This window comes from Solanum verrucosum, unplaced genomic scaffold (assembly GCF_900185275.1).
Source record: "Solanum verrucosum unplaced genomic scaffold, falcon-dt-bn FXZP01000128.1, whole genome shotgun sequence".
Lineage (NCBI taxonomy): Eukaryota > Viridiplantae > Streptophyta > Magnoliopsida > Solanales > Solanaceae > Solanum > Solanum verrucosum.
Window position 1 is genome coordinate 202,629 of NW_026020327.1, and position 23,896 is coordinate 226,524.

The window sequence follows — 23,896 nt, forward strand, 5'->3', positions numbered from 1 at the left end:
TGAAATTTTCAAAGAATTTGTTATATCACATGTGTTAACTAGAATTTTTACATGTTGTAATCCATTTTCTCAAATTAAGTTCAATATAGAAATACCACTAGAATGATATCTAAACATATTTCGTGCTTATAAATATAATTGCTTCAAAATAATGTTACGTTCCTTCAATATATCACCAATTATTGACAGAATTCAAAATGTTAGTTATATTTATATACTTTATTACAGTAAAAAATCTCTTTTAATATACGGCGAATTTATAAATAATTGAGAACCACATGTTCTATTGTCCCTACTAGATATCTATTCATTCACCTTTGATATCTAAGTTATGCACACAAATATCTTGAAAATTAAAGACACATGTAGAATTTTGTGTGTCACGTAATCTTTTAATATTGATTGCTAGACCCTTCGGGGTGGCCCAGCGGGTTACCTCTTCTATGTGGTTTGCGAGCTATTGCATAAGAGCGGGGTTTTTATCCTGTGCGCACCCAAAGGATAGCAGCTGCGGGTTTCCCTTGTCATCAAAAAATAAAAAATATTGCTTGCTAGAGGACAAAGGTCATTTTCAAGCTTCAGTGGTTCTATAATTTTGTGTTGTCACTTTTTAGGTAAATAGTCTATTCTAATACAGGTATTAGTGACTATTTCCACGGTTCGAACTCTCAAAAAAAAAAACAATTTTACTCATTTCAAAATTAACTAATATAACTAATTAATTAATAGCATAACAATTTTTTACGCTATTGATTTAATTAAAAATTTTGTAGCAAATTGTCGATCTTATTCCCTAGGTAAATGGTTCCTCTCGTTATGAATAGTTACTTATAGTAATTACTATATCTTTGATGACCTGATGGTTTAGAAACACTTTTATATTGTCAGTATATTAGAAGTTATAAAAGCTCTAACAAAAAATAGTTTAGCCTAATATCCATTTATATATTACTATATATACTAAGTGGGAATATCTACTACTTAGCATATGATACGTGTTCGATGATATGTGCTTCATAGTGTTGTACATTCTTCTTTTATGGTTGTACCTTTAAAATTTATATTACTACCATTAATTACCTACTACTTTATTAGCCAAAAAGTTTGACCTCATTTGGGCCCATTTATTATTTATATGTTTTCAATTTTCAATATATGTTGTTTATCTAATTCTTTTTTTTAATCTTTTATTTTAAACTTTTTGAAATTTAATTACCTATTTATTACTCTCTCTCTATGCACTTTTAATTGTTATGATTTCCTTTTTAGAGTCAAACTATAAGAATTTTAACTAATATTTTACAATGTGTTTTTTCATCATATTCATAGGCAAAAAATAACAATTTATAGTACTTTTTGTATAGATTTTGCATATTTAAATTCTTTTTTTAAAATATCGAATTAATACAATCTGATTTAACTTTGAAATTTAGTCAAATGGACTTTCAAAAAGCGCAACATAACAAGTACAAGTGGATGGAGAGAGTATATTTTAGCTACAAAATATATTAGAGGTACAACTTTTTTTAAAAATTAAATTTTTATTGCGTTGACTCTTGAAATCTTATCATTGTCATATGAATTTGAACAAATTATATATTATTAAAAGTTACATAAAAGATGCTATAAATCACAATAATTAGCAATTAAAAATATTTTTAAATCATATAAGAAATTTGGTTGACTAATTGGAATAGAATAAGTAACACGTACTATTTGAAAATAACGTCAAAATTTCTAGAATTCACAATAAATTAACAACTTAAATATTTTACTATATATAATAAGTGGGAATATCTACTACTTAGCACATGACAAGTGTTCGATGATATGTGCTTCATAGTGTTGTACATTCTTCTTTTATGGTTGTACCTTTAAAATTTATATTATTGGACAATTTAACACCATTAATTACCTACTACTTTATTAGCCAAAAAGTTTGACCTCATTTGGGCCCATTTATTATTTATATGTTTTCAATTTTCAATATATGTTGTTTATCTAATTCTTTTTTTCAACCTTTTATTTTAAACTTCTTGAAATTTAATTACCTATTTATTACTCTCTATGCACTTTTAATTGTTATGATTTCCTTTTTAGAGTCAAACTATAAGAATTTTAACTAATATTTTACAATGTGTTTTTTCATCATATTCATAGGCAAAAAATAACAATTTATAATACTTTTTGTATAGACTTTGCATATTTAAATTCTTTTTTTAAAATATTGAATTAATACAATCTGATTTAACTTTGAAAATTAGTCAAATGGACTTTCAAAAAGCGCAACATGACAAATACAAGTGGACAGAGAGAGTATATTTTAGCTACAAAATATATTAGAGGTACAACTTTTTAAAAAATTTAATTTTTTATTGCGTTGACTCTTGAAATCTTATCATTGTCATATGAATTTAAACAAATTATATATTATTAAAAGTTACATAAAAGATGCTATAAATCACAATAATTAGCAATTAAAAATATTTTTAAATCATATAAGAAATTTGGTTGACTAATTGGAATAGAATAAGTAACATGTACTATTTGAAAATAACGTCAAAATTTCTAGAATTCACAATAAATTAACAACTTAAAATATTTATGATTATTCACGTGAATTGAAACATGAGTACCCTATATTATTCAAAACTAACGCAACAATACTATAAATCACAACAATTTAATAACTTCAAATATATTTTTAAGAAAACATATAAAAAATCGACTGATCTTCAAATTCCATTTATATCACATAAATTAAAACAAAAAAAATTAATATTTATTGGGCCCGTACTGGCACGGGCACCAAATATCTATATATATGTGTCACAAATGGAAAAGTCCCAATCAAGGAAGCAACATATATCATTTACAAATGACTTAAAAAGCATTAAAAATTACAATAATTACCAATTTAAAAGCTATATAATACAATACGTTGACTCTCAAAATTCTATCAGGCTCACATATATGGGACAAAAAAAATAACACATATCATTTTAAAATTACCAAAAATGTATTATATAATAATAATAATTAACAACTTAAAATATCTGAAAGACATTTTAAAAGGGTTAATTTTGTAATTTTATCCATATCACATAAATTAGGACAAAGTGACCAGTAATGTACGTTATTTGAAAGTTACATAAAAATATTATAAATCACAATAATTAATAACTTAAAACATTTTTTTAAAAATATGAAAATTTAGATGACTCTCCAAATTTCATTTGTGTCACATAAATTGAGACAACAAAAATAACATATATTGGGTCCATTTTAATTTATTTGTCTTATTTTTTATTTTATTTTTATATTTAAAAATTGCGTAAAAATACTATAAATCATGATAATTGACAATAAAAAATATGTTTTGAAAAAAATACAAAAAATTCCACTGATCTTGAAGTGAATCTATCGTAAAAATACTATAAATCATGATAATTGACAACATAAAATATTTCAAAAATGTTGTATGTGGGTAGTCTTATTATGCCTTAAAATAGCGTCAAAGAAAGTATATGATTGTGATAAAAAAACTTATTCCTTTATCCACGCAAACAATCGCTTCAAAAACTCGGTTATTAGCAGCCCCGAAACATACCATTTATATTATTACATTATCTAGTATATATATATATAAATAAGGCATATCAAGTTAGTAGGCAATAGTTAGACAATAAAATGATATTTTTTCTCCTCTTTGTGGCCATTCCTATTTGCCTCATCTTTCTTCTTCCTAAAGCCAATATATATATATATATAAATAAGGCATATCAAGTTAGTAGGCAATAACTAGACAATAAAATGATATTTTTTCTCCTCTTTGTGGTCATTCCTATTTGCCTTATCTTTCTTCTTCCTAAAGCCAAAAGGGGTGGAAAAAATAAGGTGCCACCAGGTCCTTTAGGGCTTCCATTCATTGGAAATTTGCATCAATTTGATTGTTTGGCTCCTCATATCTATTTTTGGAAACTTTCTAAGAAATATGGAAAAGTATTCTCATTGAAACTTGCTTCTGTTCCTATTGTTGTAGTTTCTTCAGCAAAATTAGCAAAAGAAGTACTCAAGACACAAGATTTAGTGTTCTGTAGTAAACCCTCTCTTGTTGGCCAACAAAAATTGTCTTACAATGGTCATGATATTGCCTTTGCACCTTACAATGACTATTGGAGGGAAATGAGAAAAATATGTGTTCTTCATTTATTTAGTCTCAAGAAAGTGCATTTATTTGGTCCGATTTATAAAGATGAAGTCTCAAGAATGATCAAGAAAATATATCAACAAGCTGCTAATTCTCAAGTCACTAATTTGAGTAATTTGTTGATTTCACTTAATAGTACAATTATTTGTAGAGTTGCTTTTGGTGTTAGATTTGATGAAGAAGCATATGAAAGGAAGAGATTTAATCATATTGTGGATGAAGCTCAAGCTATGTTGGCAAGCTTTTTTGTGTCTGATTTTTTTCCATCTTTAAATTGGATAGATAAACTTACCGGACAGACAAACAGACTTGAGAAGAGTTTCAAAGATTTGGATGAGTTTTATGAAGAATTAATTGAACAACATCACAATTCCAATAGGCCAAAATCCATGGAAGGAGATATTATAGATCTTTTGCTTCAATTGAAAAAAGAGCAATTAACACCAATTGATCTGTCTTTGGAGGATATAAAAGGAATTATCATGGTAATTTTCCATTTCTTTAACCTATCTACTTCTACACGCGCTCACACACACATATACATACATACATACATACATATATATATATATATATATATATATATATATATATATATATATATATATATATATATATATATATGCATATAGACATTTATATTTACGTTTGTACAATTGTACATATGTACAAAAAGATTACAAATGAGTGGTTTGGATTAAATACGGTTGGGTCAAACAATATATTTAATCTAATTAGCTCAAAATGTTCTTGTGGCAAATTAAAATGAGTTGAATTAAGATAGGAAAATGAGGGGTCATAACTCAATTCGCCCAACAAAACGCAATCTCTCATCTTTTGTTTTTTGAAAAAAATGTGAAAGTTAATTTATTTTTCTTAAATTTTTTGCCTAAATTTGATTTTGCATGTTTGTGCTTGGATGGTAATTTGACCCATCTAGTTATACTTTTTGTCTGTTTTAACCTAATAGTTTAACATATGTCAAATGTGTGTTTAGTTATAAATATATGTGTTTATTATTGTTAGCCCTGTACTCAGAATAGTAAATTAGAAATTCTATACACATGAAAAGAAAGAAAATATTTGAGTCCACAAAATTCACTTTGTCCCCTTAAGAAATTTAATCCCCTCATCGAACTCGAGGTTGTGGATATTTCCTCTCAGGATAAAATGGATAAATCTATTAAAGAAATAGTGGTACCTCAAACTTCAATAATTTCAGTGAACTCAAAAGTTAGCAACGAAATCACACAAAAACTCTACTTTGCTTGTAAGAAAATGTATGAAGACAAGGAGGAAATTCTATATTGAAATTGAGAGGAAACCCCTCTATTTATAGCCAACAAAGGGTAGTAAATGAAAAGGTACTAATTGTGCCTTATTGTAGAGGTCACAACCCTTAGGAAAATGGAGAAAAGGTCACAAACCTTTCGAAAAGACACAATCTTTTAGAAAAGTCACAACCCTTTAGAAAAGGCACAACCTTTCGAAAAGGTAATAATCTTTCGAAAAAGTCACAACCTTTCATTTTCCATTGATATCTTTAAAACCCAACAATTATTGCCACTAAATATAATATGACGACAATTATATATATTATTGCCGCTAAATTCTTTATTTGTTGTGTGTTCACTATTATTGCCTTAAGAATTTCTCATGAATTGACAATTATTTTTATCTTCTTCCTTGTCAATTTTATGTAGAATGTGTTACTTGCTGGATCAGGCACTAGTGCATCTGTGATAATATGGGCAATGACAATCTTGATCAAGAATCCAAAAGCCATGAAGAAAGTTCAAGAAGAGATCAGAAATTTAATGGGGAACAAAAACATTGTAAATGAAGATGATATTCAAAATATGCCTTATCTTAGAGCAGTGATAAAAGAGACATTAAGATTATTTCCACCAATTCCACTCCTAATAGCAAGAGAATCAATGAAAAAATCCACACTAGAAGGGTATGAACTTCAACCAAGAACTATAGTTTATATTAACGCATGGGCAATTGCAAGAGATCCTGAAATATGGGAAAATCCAGAAGAATTTATGCCGGAAAGATTCTTGAATAGCGATATCGACTTCAAGGGAAAAGACTATGAGTTTATTCCGTTTGGAGCAGGAAGAAGAGGTTGTCCGGCAATGGCACTTGGGGTTGCATCTGTGGAACTTGCATTATCAAATCTTCTTAATGCATTTGATTGGGAGTTACCTTATGGGTTGAAAAAGGAGGACATTGACATAATGGTAAACCTGGAATTACAGTGAATAAGAAAAATGACCTTTGCCTTATCCCTAAAAGATATTTCTAAATTACATCCCAAAGTGAATTTCTTGAGGTAAGGCATCAATTGCTTTCGATTCAAATTAATCACTTTGTCGTATAAAGGATTGTTTTGAAGTGTTATTCTGTAACTGAATGATAATAAGTCAATTTCATTGGTTGTGAATGCATTTTATATATGTAGCTTATCTTGGTCTTGAGCCCACATTTCTCTCGCCTTGACACAACATGTACAACTTTTTATCTCCACTTTCGTCTTGTAGTTCTTCATACAAATTAGGAGTGTACATGGTCGGATTGGTTCAGGTTTTTCAAATATCAAACCAAACTATTTGTGTCGGATTTTTAAATCTATAAATCAAACCAAATCAATAAAACTCGAGTTTTTCAACCTCAGGTTTTTCCGCTAAAGTATTCATACAAACATATAATTTACTTGTACTTCAAATATTTCTTCAGTCCTGCCAAAATACAACTATCTAAGGTGTTTCTTAAGAATACAACACAAACAATGATATGATTAATGACACTAAAATATCCAATAATAATAATAATAATAATAATAATAATAATAATAATAAAAAAAAAATCGCGTAAAACAAATATTGCAAATTAACAAGTCATAATGAAAATAATCATAATTTAAAAGTACTAAATCATGCTAAAATAAGTTTAATAAGTATTAGTTACATGACTAAATATTAAAGGAAATTAAAATTAGATTATGTACTTTAATTGTCTAAACCAATGTAAAACCAAAGAACAAATATTCAATATTATTGTCATTCTTAGTGTTTAATTGATTTTCTTTTTGCATTAGTATTAATTTGATTTTGATTTAAGTTTTATTATAATTAGCAACATCTATGGACTATAATCTTTATGGAACCATTCGAGATTCTAAGTTTCAAACTTGAAATAATATATTAAAAGATAAAAACTATGAAAAAGTATAAGAAATATTTAAAAATTATATCAAAGAAAATATTTTTATGTATAAAATAAAATTTTAAAATTATATATATAATGTCGGGTTGGTTTGGTCTCGAGTTAGTTTTTTTCAGTTAAAATCAAACCAACCCAAATATAGTCCGATTTTTTTTTCAACACCAAACCAAGTCAAACCAACCACTAGTCGAGTTTTTTTTCCGATTTGACTCGATTTGCGGTTTAGTTCGGTTTTCATGTCAAACAACATCTTAACGTTTGCTTGTCCTACATGTTTTTTTTGTATTGTGAATGTCATTGCTATGCCACTAGTAATTTACAGTAATATTAACATTGTTAATTGACAAAATAAAAATAAAAATTGGAACCGATGTTTTAAAAGGCGGGGCGTAAAACGGGGTATTTTACTTGGTAGAGGGTGAGGTGTAAGCCTCGAGACGTGGGGCGTAAGTCCTATGGATCTTTAAAATTTTAATATAATATAGTATAATAATAATAATATAATAACACAAAATTATAAAAATACATCAATAATAGTTTGAAATAATTACAAACCTGATTAAGGAAACTCATAGAAAATAAAACTTCTAACATGATTATACAATAAATAATCTAATATCTTAACTTTCTAATAATAAAAGAATCATTATTTCTAAAAATATTTTTTAGAGTAAATTTTAGGTTTAGCAAACATAAAAATCATATTTGTATGCTATTGCTATAGTTTATATAATTGTGCTCCATAGCAAACTAGCATCAGATTTGTATAAATCGCTGACAGTCTCTCGTTTGTATAAATCGATGGCAGTCTCTCGTTTGTATAAATCGCTGGCAGCCTCTCAATTCAATTTTATGTGTTTGTATATATAAAATTTGAATTTGTATACAATTGAATTGAAATAAAACGTTTGTATATCAAATCTCTCTCTCTCTCACTCACTTTATACAACACAAATTATACATTGTAAATTTGTAATTTGTATAATTTGTGTTTGTATAAAGTGAGAAAGAGAGAAAGACAAAAGAGAACTGGGCAGAGAAAAATCTGTATTTGTATAATTATAAGTGTATAGGACAAAAATATATGTATTTGTATTTGTATATGCAATTTTCTCTCGCTTTATACATTTGTGTTCTATAAAGTGAGAGAGGCGAGGGAGAGAGCGGCAAGCGAGAAAGGGAGAGTGGCGAGCGAGAAAGCTGGGGAGAGAGGCGAATGACAATTGTTTGCTACGGGTTACAATTAAATCAAATTGTGGTTATAATATTTAATTTAAATTAATAGTTTGCTATTTTATACAATTTTCCCTTCTTCTTTTTTTATCATACTACACAATTTACCCCTAAAAGAAAATAATCAATAAAACTTTCTAGTATTATAATAAAAACATCACTCCATCATGAATAAAAATAAGATTACTTTCAAATAGCTAAATAACATATGATAATTTTGAGACACATGACAAAACCATGAAAACCAATGATAAGTGAAAAAGTAATTTTTTTTTACGTAATATATAATCATCTTCACAGTGTTACCAAATAGTAAAGATGTGATACTACAACTTGTTATTCAAGTTACTCTCAATCTTCTTATCTCTACAAATTAAAAAATTATTAAATATCATTCATTTATTCAAGAATTATGAGGATCAACAATGTTAACTAAAGATTTTAACACATAATTTGTGTAAGATCTGTTAGGTGATCCCCAGCGTTGGACGTGCTTAGGGCGTAAGTCTTATAAAACTAAGCCCCACACTAGAGTCTCGGGGGGTTTTGCTAGAGCCCCCAACGGAGTCTTTTAAAACAGCTTGGAACAGTATTACTGATTACTAGCACATTGCTGAAATATTTGATTGCCAGACCTTGTAAAAGACAAAGGATATAATCAAAATGAAGAGCCAAATTTATTACAAGAGAATTTTTTTTGATAATTTAAACTTTGGTGATGTAGACTGTTGTAGAGTCTATTTAAGCAACAAAGTGAATCGTAAGATTTCACTCCTTTCCTGAGGTACATAGAAAACGAACCTGTATCTCCTACTTCTCCGATCTCCGATTGATGACTTCAAAAATACCAACTCTGTAGCTAGCATTTCTGCGATCTTTGCTCAACCGATAAGCATGGATGCCTCAAAGGTCCTGGTCTTTTACAATCATTCTTTATAATGTTCCACTTTTGTTTACTGCATCATCCGCAAGGCTTTGATCCAATCAACTTCAACTCCAAAATCACCAGGACCAGACTTCGCATCTGGAACTCCACCTTCTGCGTTGACAGATAAAGACATACCAACGATTCGAGCTGGATTCATCTCCATCCTTGCATTTATTATGTTCCCTCTCCATGTAGGTGCATAACGAGTAAGTGGGATCTACACAGCCAATAAAAGCAATCTACTTATCTTCTCTTCCCCCACAAGTATTCTATTTGAACCTTCTGCGATGTGATATAGCTTCCACATCACATGAACGATGAAAGAAATGAAGAACTTACCTTTGCAATATACCAGTTATCTTTTGGCACAAAAACGAATGCTTGCCATGAATTATCTTCATCTTGTCCTGGACTATTGACCCAATTCTCTGTGTATATCTGCGATTAGGCTCTTAGTGAGAAATGACTATTTCCACAGTTCATCTAAATATCAATAGCAGCAGTTCAATGAAAACATAGAACATACTGTAGAAATATAGCATCTTCCATCCCCTTTAAGTTTAAGAGCTATTGTGTCATATCCATCCAAATCAATGAAGCCATCAAACTGCAAGAAAAAAAAATTAGAAGGAAAAGCCACGCTACTAATAGATAAAACAAAACATATCCTCTATATCGTAATATTGTGTAAGGGGCAGTCAGAAATGACATGTCAACTATACCAAACACATTTAAGTTTTTTTTTGAAGTTTCACCACTAGTGCCTGCTATATGAGAATCACTCTTTTGATAAAGCCAACTAGTGATATATTGAAGTTTCATAGCAAATGAAAGCAAAATTTTATTACTTCATTAACTTTCAAATGCAAAATTTTAATAATGAAATACACTCTTACTAATTGACTAATTAAAAATTTGAAATGCAAAAAAAAAAAAAAAAAAAAAAAAAAAGGAAGAGAGACTATCTCGCATGCAAATGAAACATCACAAACTTTATTGAAGTAAGACTTGGCAAATATAAAGATAGTTCTTTAGTTAAAACAAGGGGAGTAGAAAATGAGGGGAAAGGACTTAACATCTATCACTATCCCGAGTCCGAAGAGATGGTTCACTGATAGACTTGAGGAATAGATCATCAATTCACATCCAGATCATGTATATTTGAGTATACAAATAAATCTGCTAAATTCTCGTGGGGGTTTTCTATTTATTTTTAAAAAGATTGTCTTACCAAGCAGGCCCCTGCTGGGTTGGTCTGTGGGTCATGAACCAATTCCTAGCTGGGTCCAGTTAGGGGGTCTAACCATCTAATAATTGACCTGGCCGCCCATGCCCCTTAAGTTAGAGGGTCAGACAAATCAAGAGTTGGAGCTGGAGGTAGGGGACCACTTAGGGACCTGTTTTAAGGGGTTAAATGGGTTAGTTTGTAGATTAACCCAGCCAACTTGACAGATCTGAACTTTTGAATAGAAGGATTATCAACAGTCACAAAGGAGACAAAAACATACAATATCAGTTAGATGACCTAAGTCTAAGATGTGCAGATGGCCCAAGCTGACCAAGATGCTGCCCCGTCCATTATTTTTCTACTTATATTCAGTTATCATGTATTTTTTTTTTCATTTTGGTTTTCCCAGTAAAGTTCTCTTATTCTCTTGGTGTTCTAGGACTTTGTCATCTCTTCCTTCGAATTTTTTATCTTGAATCTGTGACTTATCTCATTATCAAACAAGAAAAGGGCATGAAGTATTTATTAGGATGGTTGAGTAGCATTCACCTTTTTAGACCGCATTCCACAAAAGCCACTTCGAGTCATATTCCACTTTGATCCTTCCATAACATCCAAAGAGAGGTTTCCAGAGAAAAGACCTGTCAAAAGAACCAGAAATCTGTCTATATTCAATGAGAAAAGTAACACTAATTATAGTACTCCCTCCGTCCCATTTTATGTGCACCCTTTGACTTGGCACGGTGTTTAAGAAAAAAAGGAAGACTTTTGAAACTTGTGGTCTAAAACAATACTTAGATATTTGTATGGTTGAGATTCATTTCATTAAGGATATAATGGAAATTTTAAAGTTAAATTGTTTCTAATTATAAAAAGGTGACGTTCTTTTTGGGACGAACTAAAAAGGAAAGGGTGCCACATAAAATGGGACAGAGGGAGTAACATCTTTTGACATACTTTCATGATTATCACCAAGAATTGTCTACAATAGACAAGATTGAAGAAGGGACATGGGCGAGGCAGAACAAAGAAATTACGTAAGTGGAATTTTAGGCTCGGTGGTATTCTCAGAGGTCAATGGCTTTCTCCACATACAACACTGAAGGCCCCAAATAATGCTACTCCAATTATAGTGCTTTTACAGCAGCCACATAGAAGCGATCAATCAATTATTATTTTTTTGAACAAACAAAGTTGGGTCAGCTATATGAATTGTAGGAATTTGACTATTTTTACGCTGCCTGTCAATTTACTACAACGATCTTCCCTTATCCGGGACTTGAGATCACCTACGCTCTGCAAGTATAGGTTGAGAGATAGAAGAGATCATGGTTTAACTATTTTTCACCAGTTAATTCTTTGCACACCGTAGCTAATTCAGTCGGTTGGCTTCCAAGGAGAAGAATTTCCACAAACAGACACTAAAGCCAAATGCAACAATATCATTCCAACAAATTACACATTAAATATTATCAATGTCATAGGAGCAATTAAAGCTCAATATGTGAAGTCCATAAAGAGGCGATATAAAATAAACTTATATACGTTTGATGTAGAATCTAACCAAAAGAAATTCAAACATGTAGAGAAGTTACTGTGTCTCAATACTTTAATTAAATCTAAGATAAAAAGTCAAGGCTTTAGCTTACTAAGACAAACTTCAAAATGCTTGCAAGCAGTGCATCCATAGTTTCTAACCAGCGAGGAATTTGAGATTGTAATACAGCCTCTCTACCTCCACGAGGTAGTGGTAAGGTCTGCCTACACTCTACCCTCCCCAGACCCCACTAAGTGGGATTTCACTGGGTATGTTGCTGCTGTTGTATGAGTTAACAAAGTTATCTGAACTGTAAAATTAATTGTTTGTACTGTTTTCAGAGGAAAACAAAAGTTCTACACCAAAGAGCTATCTAGCACATGCAGTCAATAATCCAAGATAAAAGTGAGAAATAACCATTAGCAGTTGAGGTTGGATAAGAGAAGTATAACACATAAAGACATTATAAGTGACTAAGAACAATTAAAAAGGAAAAGGGAAGATCAACAGAAAAAGAACAAAAAGGAAATAAAGAACAGTATGCACACTCAAAATAATTTACCAACACTAGTTGACCCATTTCCAGTGTCCTTAATCTCCAAAGCTGCTGAGGATAGACCTGAGATATTATCATCAGGGTATTTATTAGTCTTATTAATCTTGGATTTGGTGAACACTTGGACAAAAGAAAAGAAAGCCCTCAGTCTATAGATGCCTTGCATGATTCTTGGAGACTGTAGTCATTGGTTAACTTTGTAAGGGCACTCTCCTTAAGTACCATCACTCTGATTTCTAAAAATAACAATTACGAGCACCTCAACATAATATATGCAGATATGAAAAGACAAGTGTATTTTGTAAAACCAAAGAATCTAGGCTTTGTAATTAGATGCTCACAAAAATAGAATATTTCTTCATAATTTTTGGTATTTTTTTTTTTTTAGTTGGAGTAATCAAAATAATAAATTCATCTCAAATGGAAAACAATGTGTTCTGTAAAGCTGAGAGTCCACCTCCACTAAGAACCATGTGCAGAATAAGGCTATGAAAGTCTATAACTAAAGGAGAATAAATAAGGAAAACTGATTGCACAAAATAACAGGTTGGAATATACCCAAAAAAGTTCTTGTTTGGCTGTTACCAAGTACTCGTATTACATGTAAGAGAAGTATGTACGTCTATATACCTCCATATTCTGAATCTGAGTATAAATGCCAATTCTTGAGCTCATCCTTTGAACTAAAGTTGAAAATGTATCTTTCACTGGGTGGAACTAGGTCTTCAATGTTCCACGCGAGTGCTACAGGTGAAAAAAGTTATTACGCATTGAAAGTTGCTATAATTGATAGACAGAAGTAACAAAATAAGAGCACCATTTTACTCGCATGCTGATTCAATGAAGAATACACTGTTACACACTTGGCAAAAGATTGGTCAACTACTTGTCAACTTGAGGAGCTAGATAGGGATTACCACAAACCCATAAGATAATACCAACACCCATCATAAACTAATGAAGCAAAAAGTATGAGGGAGAACAACAAGAACATGACAAAGAAGTTAATTAATATTAACAGCTAAGCACGTCAATGGAGATGTGCAGATGAAAAAGGTTATCTATGCCCCTGTTCTTCTTTCTTTTACACTATTTGCATAAATGCTGTAAAGAACTACTGGGGTCTGGGTGAATCATTTTTATCTATAAACCTCACTCAACTCCTTTTAAACATACAAGCCTCTCCACAATAGACGTGAAAGGACACCAAAGCAAAGACATTTCTAAGTTTCTAAAGATGACAGGAATTCTCGCAGATCACCCAGCCATTTTAACAATTTATTTTAACTGATCTGTGAGAAATGGTAAACGAAAAGAAAGTATGACCCATTTTAACTGTCAGACTGGCAAGAAAGGACTTATGAAGCAAAATTCCCGTATATTTCAAAGGGTCCTAACTAGCTAAAACTAAATGGCTTCCATAAACATTAACTAAAATGGCTTCAAAAAACATTTACTTATTAAAATAACTTAACAATCAGAATCTGAAAGGCAAACAAGCTGATGCACCAAAATAAGATGGCGAATGCAATTAACAAAGATGTATCTTCAGTGCAGCACACATAACTACATAAGGTTTGTTAGTGGAAGTTCGGTGAACTTGGATGGAGAATTGGTTAGGATTTAGTTGGGATTTCATTTGTAACTAAGTGTAGATGTAATCTTGATTCTTAGTTGCTTTCATCTGTTGTATAAATACCATTTCGCATCAATAAAACTCATTCTTTGGCTGCCAATTTAGATTTCCTTTGCTCATTTGTTAGTTCAAAGCTTAGTCATTATGAATTTCTCATTGCTTTTGGTGGTATAGTGAGCTTTTTCACTTGCGATTCTGCACTTTTGCATCACAAGCTGGGATTAATATATATTCCATCTCATGTCAGCTAAAAGGATCAAAAAATGGGTCGAACATCAAATCCTAGTAGTATTTGGTAACAGGAAATAGAAATGAAAAGTATCCGCTAAAACAGAAACAGAAGCAGCATAGGGATTTGGATGAAAAAATTCCAGAATAATCAGGTGAAATACCTCTTCTTGTAGCATTCAACGATGCTTGCAATAGTGAGCGAAACCTAGACATATCTAACCTCCCCTCCTGTAAGAAAACTCCTGCAACATTGAATTGAGTTTCAGCTATTAGAGACAGGATACTGCACAACAAAAAGCAAGGCATGCTACTGTGAAATTAAGGACTTAAATTGCTTGAGATCATATACCAATCTATTGACAGCAAGCCTTCTGGCTTCCAGCAATGTCTCTCCTTACTTTATTTACCTCAAAGTTCAATTAGATGGAGAAAAATAGTATACAGAGGAATAAGGGTAGCTGAATCTTTACAAGAAGGAGACGGTTTGCCAATGTGGAAAAAGAGAGAAATGATCAAAATGGTCCTTATTGTATGGGGTTGGACTATTTTGGTCCTTAATAGATGCTACGTAACAGATATAGTCCTCATTGTATGCAAGAAATAGACACTTTTTAGTACTAAACCTTAAAACTAACGGTTTCCCTAAATAAATCTGTTAAAAGTAAACTGAGAAACAAATTAAACCCAAAAAGAAAACTTCCCCTTATTGTTCTTCTCTGTAAAACCCCTCTGACACAAACTCTCAAGAATTGTTGGAGGAAAATGTCATATAGCAAATTGACTATTACAGTGCAAGCTACTTAACTAGACGAAATTGCCGGAGTCAATCCAGATAAATGGAAAGGCAAAACAGTTGCAAGCTTGGAAGAGAGTCCTTAGGATCTACCAATACCCATTTTTCAAGAGAATAATTTGAAATGCAAGCATAAATAGTACGCCCTCATGTTTAGATCATACATGATTATAGTGTAGTGGATCAAATAGAACATGGATTACAAGACTTTGAAAAAACTTTGCCGCACTACCCGATTTACTCGAATAGTTTATAATAAGTTTAAGCGAACATAACAACTGAATCCCGGAAAATTTGGAGGCAATGAAAGAGAAATAGGTGAAGCAGAAGGTTTCTCAGAGCATACCAAAAAATCAAAGAATCAAAGACGCTTCTTGATAGATCTCAAGATAGTGATCGATCACTTATTTATGGGAATGCTTTCCGACATTCATAGACAGGGAGTCACTTCTGCCAGTGTTCCTGAGGTCAATGAACAGAAGTGCTGTGAAGGAGGAGTAAAATCCCAAAATAGTGCCTTGGGCTGAGACTCAAAATCATCCTTGTTCTTTCACATGAAGCACTAATAGTCCCTTATATTTGCAATCTTGATGCACTTTTGGTCCTCCCCAAACTTCCCCTATTTTTTAACATTGGTTTTGTCCACAATTTAGTATATGAAATGTTCAGTCCTTCTCTTTTTTTGTTAAGTAGAAACAACAGCTCTATATGAGAGAAAGTGAGAAGAAGAGTGTCCTTTGTTTTGTTCAATCCAACTACGTTGCAGCTAAACCAAGAACCTACCTTTGTTTTTCGGACTATTGTCTGTATTTTCAGGCATTTTTGCTTCAAAAGGCAATAGCATAAAGCACCCACAAGTAAGATAGAAAACAAGTTACAAATCTCAATATGTGAGAATGAATAAATTAAAAGTGATGTAACGAGACAAGGTCGAACCTAACATGTCGGATCGGAGCAGGGATGTACACGTAAATTAGGCATAGTGAACGAGCTTCTAGTAGCCCCTAATCTTAATCAACTTCAATACTGATCTTTTCTTAAGGATATTAGGGGAAGGGAGTGTTATTACTTGCCAATTGTTTATGTTTTGGTATAATCCAAGCCTTAGTTGCATCTATTTCATTCACATATTAACTTATTGTTAGAGTTATATTTATTTTACTGGAGTTGTGTAAGAGCTTTCAAAGGAGTTCATGAACATATTGGTCTACTCTATCAATAGATATATCTTTCTTCAAAAGCTAAAGCCGATTGTTTGTATTTTTGTGAAGTAAAATTCAGTACGAGAATCATGTCCTTTCATGTTATGCATTTTCATAATTAGATATAGCCACATTTACAAGTATCAAATTTGACCCATATAAATATATAACATGTTCAATTTATCGAATTTTAATGGGGTAGGTCGATATTATTTTGTTTCGCATCTCAAAAATCAACTTGCTTGTAGAATTATCAGACTCTATTTTCTTGCAACATATTGGTGAAATTTCATTTCTTTACCGATCATCCTCTACTACAAACTTTTTAATATCAAACTAACTTTTAAGCTTGACTCCTAGTTTTTGCTTTTGAGCTCGTTCTTTCCTTTCTGTAGCTCCTAAACTCAGCACATATATGGATCCCAGTTTCTCGAGTAGTTTCTCAAAATGATTTTCAGTTAAATGAACTTTATCTAAATCTATAAAATACTTTTATGTTGGGGCGGATTGGGTTACGACCCAAAACAACCTATACTGACCTAATTCATTTATCAAAATAGATTTTTGGACGGATTAGATCATAGCTCATATATTAACATAATCTGCTTTGATCTGTATAAGTTTGACCCAATCTACCAATTTGAAACTCCATCCTGCTAATTTTTTCTTTAGGTGTATATAATGGACGGAAAACTTAATTTGATTAGATTAATAGTGCTGTTCAGTTGAAGATAATCATTGTTACTTTCAGAAGATGTCTGCATTAAGGAAAAGTCTAAGGGAGCTTCCTTTAGTCTGCTCATGAATGAGAGTTGGTTGTATTAGTTCATAAAACAGATTTAACAACTAATAAGCAAGCAACAATTCCTCCATTTAGCAGTGTAAACCAACAGCTTGTAACAAAAAAATTCAGCCCAAAAAAGGAAATATTTGACTCCAAAAGCACAAGAACAGAGAATGTCACAGAGTGTACTTTGAAAGATCATTTAGGTGTGCATAATTTTCAACTCAAGCGATTCGACCAAGCAGTCCAAGACGTATCTAACCATCCCAAATTTACTCAAAACCAACTCCTAATAGTGCTTGGGTAATCAGACTTCAGTGGCGAATTCATTAAGCACACAATAAAATGGAGATCAGGTTTAAGTTTTAACAAAGGCTCAAGTCAAACAAACCGAATAAAAGAACCCATTTCAAGAGTTCAAAATTTATGGCTATAGATTATCATACTGCTCCATGTAGAAGTTTCCCTCTCCCCAATCTCCACTTCCTTACAAATTGGTCAAATCAGAACAAAACACTTTAAAACCAACCCGAACTACCCCACACGCACTCATACAATATCCTAATGTCACTGGCCACTCAGACTTCACCTACTAATAAAATCGTCTCTCAGACAATTTATCAAACACATTGCAGGCAGAACTTTAACCTAACTTTTAGCACAATTGATTTACCCTCTCATTTACTGGGAATTATAGTTCAATGCAGCACAAATACATCACAATCATCCAACAATACCAGAATTGAACAATTTGTGCTCTCTAACTCCACAACAAAAGATTCACATGGACAGAAAAGAAAAATAAGAATAATTATGTAAGGGAGAGAGAGAAGAGACCTTACCTGAGAGCCACTGGGAGCCTCGACTGGTAATGGAGTTCTGTGATCTTGTGGTGTTGTGAAGTGAGCTTGTGTGTTAGCGTGAATAGGGGTGTGCACTGTTCGGATTAAACCGAATAACCAAACCAAATCAAATCGAATTTTTATTTGGATTGGTTTTTTGGTTTTTCGGATTGGTTTTGGATTAATAAATTACTTTGTTTGGTTTCGGATTTTAAAAAATAAAAACCAAAAAACCTAAAAAAACCGAATTACATATATATATAATGTTTAGGTTTAGAATTAAGTTGGAGTTAACCACTTTTGTCCCTTTTTGGTTATTGTCTTTCATGATGATTACATTTATATTTTATGTTTGAATTACATCTATAATAAGTATACTTATAAGTATTGTGTTTTAAGCTTTACTTATGATTTATATTAGAAAGAATATTTAAGGGATTAAATATTATTACTTTGGTTATATATGTTATTAATTATTGACATAATCGAATAACCAAACCGAAAAAAGCCGAACCGAATAGAGGAAAACCAAACCAAACCAAATTTATTTTGGATCGGATTGGATTACACTTTTACAAAACCAAAAACCGAAAATCCAAACCGAATAGTGTAAAACCAAACCGAAAAACCGAATGCACACCCCTAAGCATGAAGGTGAGCGGACATATAAAACAGGGGAAATCATTTGACATAAGAAGTAGGAAAAATGGTTAAATTATTTTTTATGTATAATATGTCATATTTAATATTATTTTTATATATTTTATCTAGAGTTGTCAAAAAGGATCCGTTCAGTCTCGCGTGCCATGAAAATGTTCAACCCAAACCTAGAAGGGTCGCGGGCTAGCCCTTTCTTTTTTTTCTTTTCAAACTTCAAATTATATAACATCAAGAAGATGAAAAGATTTTCAAATCAAATATGACAAATAATGGTGTTGTTTCAATAACACTAGCAAAAAGTCTAGTGTGATAAACATATATTTATGATACTAGATAAATGTATCTGATGTGATGCATCCCAGATATGCGAGTGAGATAAGAAAGTGGCGAGTGAGATGAAAGGGAGGTGAGGGGGCAAAATTTATCTATGTATCCTAGATACATACAAATTCACAGAGATAGAGTGTATCTAGAAGAAATTGACCTAATTTTGAGTTCATGTATCCGAGATACATGTATCTGGTGATAAGATTCGTAATATTACAACATGATGTGCCTTTAAGTAATTAACTCATACACTATGTAAGTTATCTTTAAATAAATAGTTTTGGCCCATGGGCCGACCCCGGCCCGATCCTGATCAAGCCTCAAGGGTTAATGACTTATATGGGTCAGGTTTATAAGCCCTAGTTTAAATGGACTTGAAAAATCCTATATCAACCCTACCCCAATAACGAGTTGGATTGGTCGGTCCCATGGGCTAAATCCATTTTGTCGACTCTAATTTATCAAACAATCCCTAACGTTTTAGTTAAAATACTTAAAAGGATAAAAATTAAAAATTATTATATTTGAAGACACCAATTGAGAAAAAATTACTTAAATACACAATTTATTTACTATAATCTCTAAAATCTCCTATCGTTTGAAAAATTTACAAAAATCCTTACTCTCTTATTCTCGGATACATCACTTTATGTGATGTATTAGGATGTTGAGTGATGTATCTGAAACCTAGACGAAATGAATTGGGACATTGAGGGATATACCCGAAACTAGAATGTGATGTATTGGGACATTTTGGAATGTATCTAGATTCCACCAAATTTAAGAGATTTTTGTAATTTAAAAAAGAATAGAAATAAAATATAATTAACTCTTAACACTATGAAATTTGTATAAAACTTCCCAAAAATTAAAGGTCATCAAAATAAAAATATTTTGTGCCAATAAAGGGAACTTGGAAAATATTGTAATGGGCTTCTTCAGAATAAAAATTAGTTTTGGGCTAAGGACTAATGCTAAGCTCATTAGCTAAGGAGTCAATAAGGGATATAAATTAGGAAAATTAGCAATTAAGTCACAATACCTAACATAATTAGTCAAAATAACAACACATTAAAATATTTATTTAAAATGTCAGAATGACAATATTTTAGAAAATAATATGTATTCAGATTTTAGTATTTAAAATTAATTTTATTTATGAAAACAGTCCTATATTGGACCAAATTCTAAATCAATAACCGTTTTAAAAAAAATAATTAAATCAATACCCATTAACCTTCCTTCTTCACCTTTCACTTTTCTACCCCCGTCTTTCACGTTTCTATCCCTTTTTTGACGTTTTCAGATTCTCTTTCTTCAAGGTGCTGACAAATTGTTCAGCAAAATATATATTTTAATTCAAGAAATTTTCTCGATTGTTAAACGAAATCTCTTTATTAATTCAAGAGATTTCTTGATTGGCAAGGTAATTTCCATTATTCATTTAGATTTATTTTGATTTGCTGTTTAAAATCACCGATTATGGTGTATAATACAACTTATTATATGTATTATGTATTCACCAAAACTGTATTTTCAATAACAACTTAATTTACAACTAATTTGTATTTATATATTATATATATTTCAAAACTGTATTTTTTTTTTTGCGTATTTGAACTATAATGCCAAAATATTTGTATTCATTATTAATCTATACCAATAGTTTTTGTATTTTAAATTGTACATATTCTAAGTAGTTCAAACAAGTTAATTTCCAAAACAGAGGGCATTAGAAATTGAAAAACGATTCCACTCTATAAGATATCAATTACAAGCACAACTAACTAAACAATAAATACAACTTATTATATGTATTATGTATTCACCAAAATTGTATTTTCAATAACAACTTAATTTACAATTAATTTGTATTTATATATTATATAGATTTCAAAGTTGTATTTTTTTGTGTAATTGAACTATAATGTCAAAAGAGTTGTATTCATTATTAATCTGTACCAACATTTTTTTATATCTGATTATGTAAACCTTAGTTTATGTCGAACTATCGTGAATTCCGTTGAACTGTATACTTTGTAGTAGTGAATTTTCTAAACCTTAGTTTCAAACATATGTCGAATACAAAGCGAAGAAGATTGGATGAGATCAGTGTAATGATTCGTAAGGAAAAATATTGTTTTCAAAAACTGGAATTTTTAAGCAACAGAGGAAAAAAAACGTTCGGCCAAATAGTGGCGACATATGCTCCTTCAATATGTAACTGATTTTAAATTTAAATTGTTTTTAATTTTTCTTAAATATTTTGTCTCATGATTTTCTATTGTTTAATATTTATATTCTTTCATATTAATCAAAATAAAAAAAAATACATAAATCAGAACTTAACAAACTAAAATATTGACATTTTAAATAAATAGTGAAACTATTGCTAAGGGGTCCCATAAGAAGCTAAAATATTGCTATTTTGAAAAATTTCCCTATAAATTTGGCCTTTCAAAAAGAATTCGGTTTTGTCAATAAAAAAAGGAAGAATACACACACTTAGTTAACATATTCTCAATATTTCCCTACTATTTAAAAAAAAAAAAACTAGAATCCCTGTTGTTCCCACAAAACTAAACCACCGATACATTATTCTTGAAGAAGTCTAAACCTTACTTTTCCACCCCTAAATTTACTCCAATAATTTCTCCTCAGATTTTCCCACAACCCACGATTCCCTCTCCAAAATTTTCTCTCCCATTATTCTCAACAAATTCATTATTCCAATTTTGAATTTCAAACTAATTCTCTCTCCATTCAACTAATTTTAGAGTTTGAAATAGGTAGTCTTTTCATCTTCAACTTTTTTTTTCGTTTTTTTTCTTATACTTTATGGATTATCCGTCTTTTAGTATTGGGATTACCCAAATAGTCACAGCCAACACTAATTGAATCTCGGATTATGAAGATCCTAACGGGGCAGAAAATAGGTCTAATAGGTTGCATGATCCTATAACAATGGCTAAGCAAAGTTCTAAGAAGTCAAAACCTAAAAAGGAGGCACATGGAAAAACACCTAAGAAAAGGGGTAGAAAGGTTGCCTCGGCCATAGCCAGATCTGCATTACCAACGGTATGTATTTTACTATTTTTTTTATTTTTCTGTAATTTTATGTATTCACATGTTACTATTGGATCCACAACATTCGTTTGAGATGAAATTTGTTCAAGATATTATGTAACAAGAAAGCGACAGTTTGTAACTATTGAATCAATTTTTCTTTACTTACACATTTGATCTATTTTTATAATGTATCTTCTTCTTTTTTGTAGTGATTGCGAAATGTTTTTTTGTTGTTTTTGTTGAATTTCTGAGCGGTGAAATCAACATCTCATCTAATGATTTTCGAAGTGACTATCTTCGCACAAGATATGCAACACTGTTATGAAAGTATGGTCTCAACAAGGCCAAGACGTAATATGTTAGCGAGAATGATGATCCTACAAGGCCGAAGAGTGACTACACTCCACCAACATAAGATGATCTTGTTAATGTAGAATAGATTTTTATATATCGATTCACCGACAGTTGTTGATGATATTGATTTTAAGATACATTAATTAATGTTTTTGAGTATTTCTTCCCTTTTGAAGATACTACTTCTAAATGTGAAGAGTTTTTATGTTGAAAATTGTTTATTTTTCTTTTCATTTTGTTTTCAATATATTTAATACCTTGTTTAATTTTGTCTCTTATAAGTATAGTACACATCACTATAGTTGATACTATATTATTAGCAAATACAAGATTTTTCAAAACTTTATTATGTATATATGATACACGATTACTTTCGATATAGCAAAATTTGTATGTATCACAACACCTGATACTATATTTTTATACTTGATACAAATCAGTTAATTTTTAATATATTTAGTACCTTTTGACATTATGTCTCTTATAAATTTGGTACAAATGACTACACTTGATACTATATTATAAGTTGATACAAATTTGCCAAAAAATATATTATGTATATGATACACAATTGTTATTTATCATGCTTTCAAAATCACAAATTGATGTGTATAAGCTGATACGAATTTGCCAAAAAATATATTATGTATATGATACACAATTATTATTTATCATGCTTTAAAAATCACAAATTAATGTGTCTCACAAAACCTGATACTATATATTTACAATTGTTACAATCCTCTAAATTTGTAATATATTTAGTACCTTTTAACATTATGGTTCTTATCCTATACACATCACAACTCTTATCTGGTACATATCACAACACTTGATACTATATTATCTTATACAAAAAATTTCAAAGAATTAAGTATCAAATTCATTATGTTAAACAAATCAATGCAATGCAATAGTATTTTCAGTACTTATTAGCAATTACATATACATTAATTACTTAACCAATATAACGTATATTTTAAAAATAACTTGTATCAAACACAAAACAATACACAATATGTATACCGGATTCACTTTATCAAAAATTAACAATAAAAAAATATAGGCAAAACTG

The 23,896-nt window shown here is 30.7% G+C and overlaps 1 protein-coding gene and 1 pseudogene across 1 annotated transcript; one reads left to right on the forward strand and one right to left on the reverse strand.

Annotated features, from left to right (window-relative positions):
* Positions 1–3,813: 3,813 nt before the first annotated feature.
* On the forward strand, positions 3,814–6,521 carry LOC125835671 (6,7,8-trihydroxycoumarin synthase-like; annotated as a pseudogene).
* A 2,749-nt stretch (positions 6,522–9,270) lies between these two features.
* Positions 9,271–18,494, reverse strand: LOC125835654 (probable complex I intermediate-associated protein 30). The gene is made up of 8 exons (XM_049514767.1): positions 18,412–18,494; positions 14,952–15,032; positions 13,554–13,667; positions 12,930–12,986; positions 11,380–11,471; positions 10,129–10,209; positions 9,942–10,040; positions 9,271–9,819 (listed from the first exon to the last, which is right to left on the reverse strand). Exons 2-8 carry the CDS (start codon positions 15,001–15,003, stop codon positions 9,628–9,630), a joined length of 687 nt encoding a protein of 228 aa, XP_049370724.1. The 5' UTR covers positions 15,004–15,032; positions 18,412–18,494; the 3' UTR covers positions 9,271–9,627.
* Between the last annotated feature and the right edge of the window lie 5,402 nt (positions 18,495–23,896).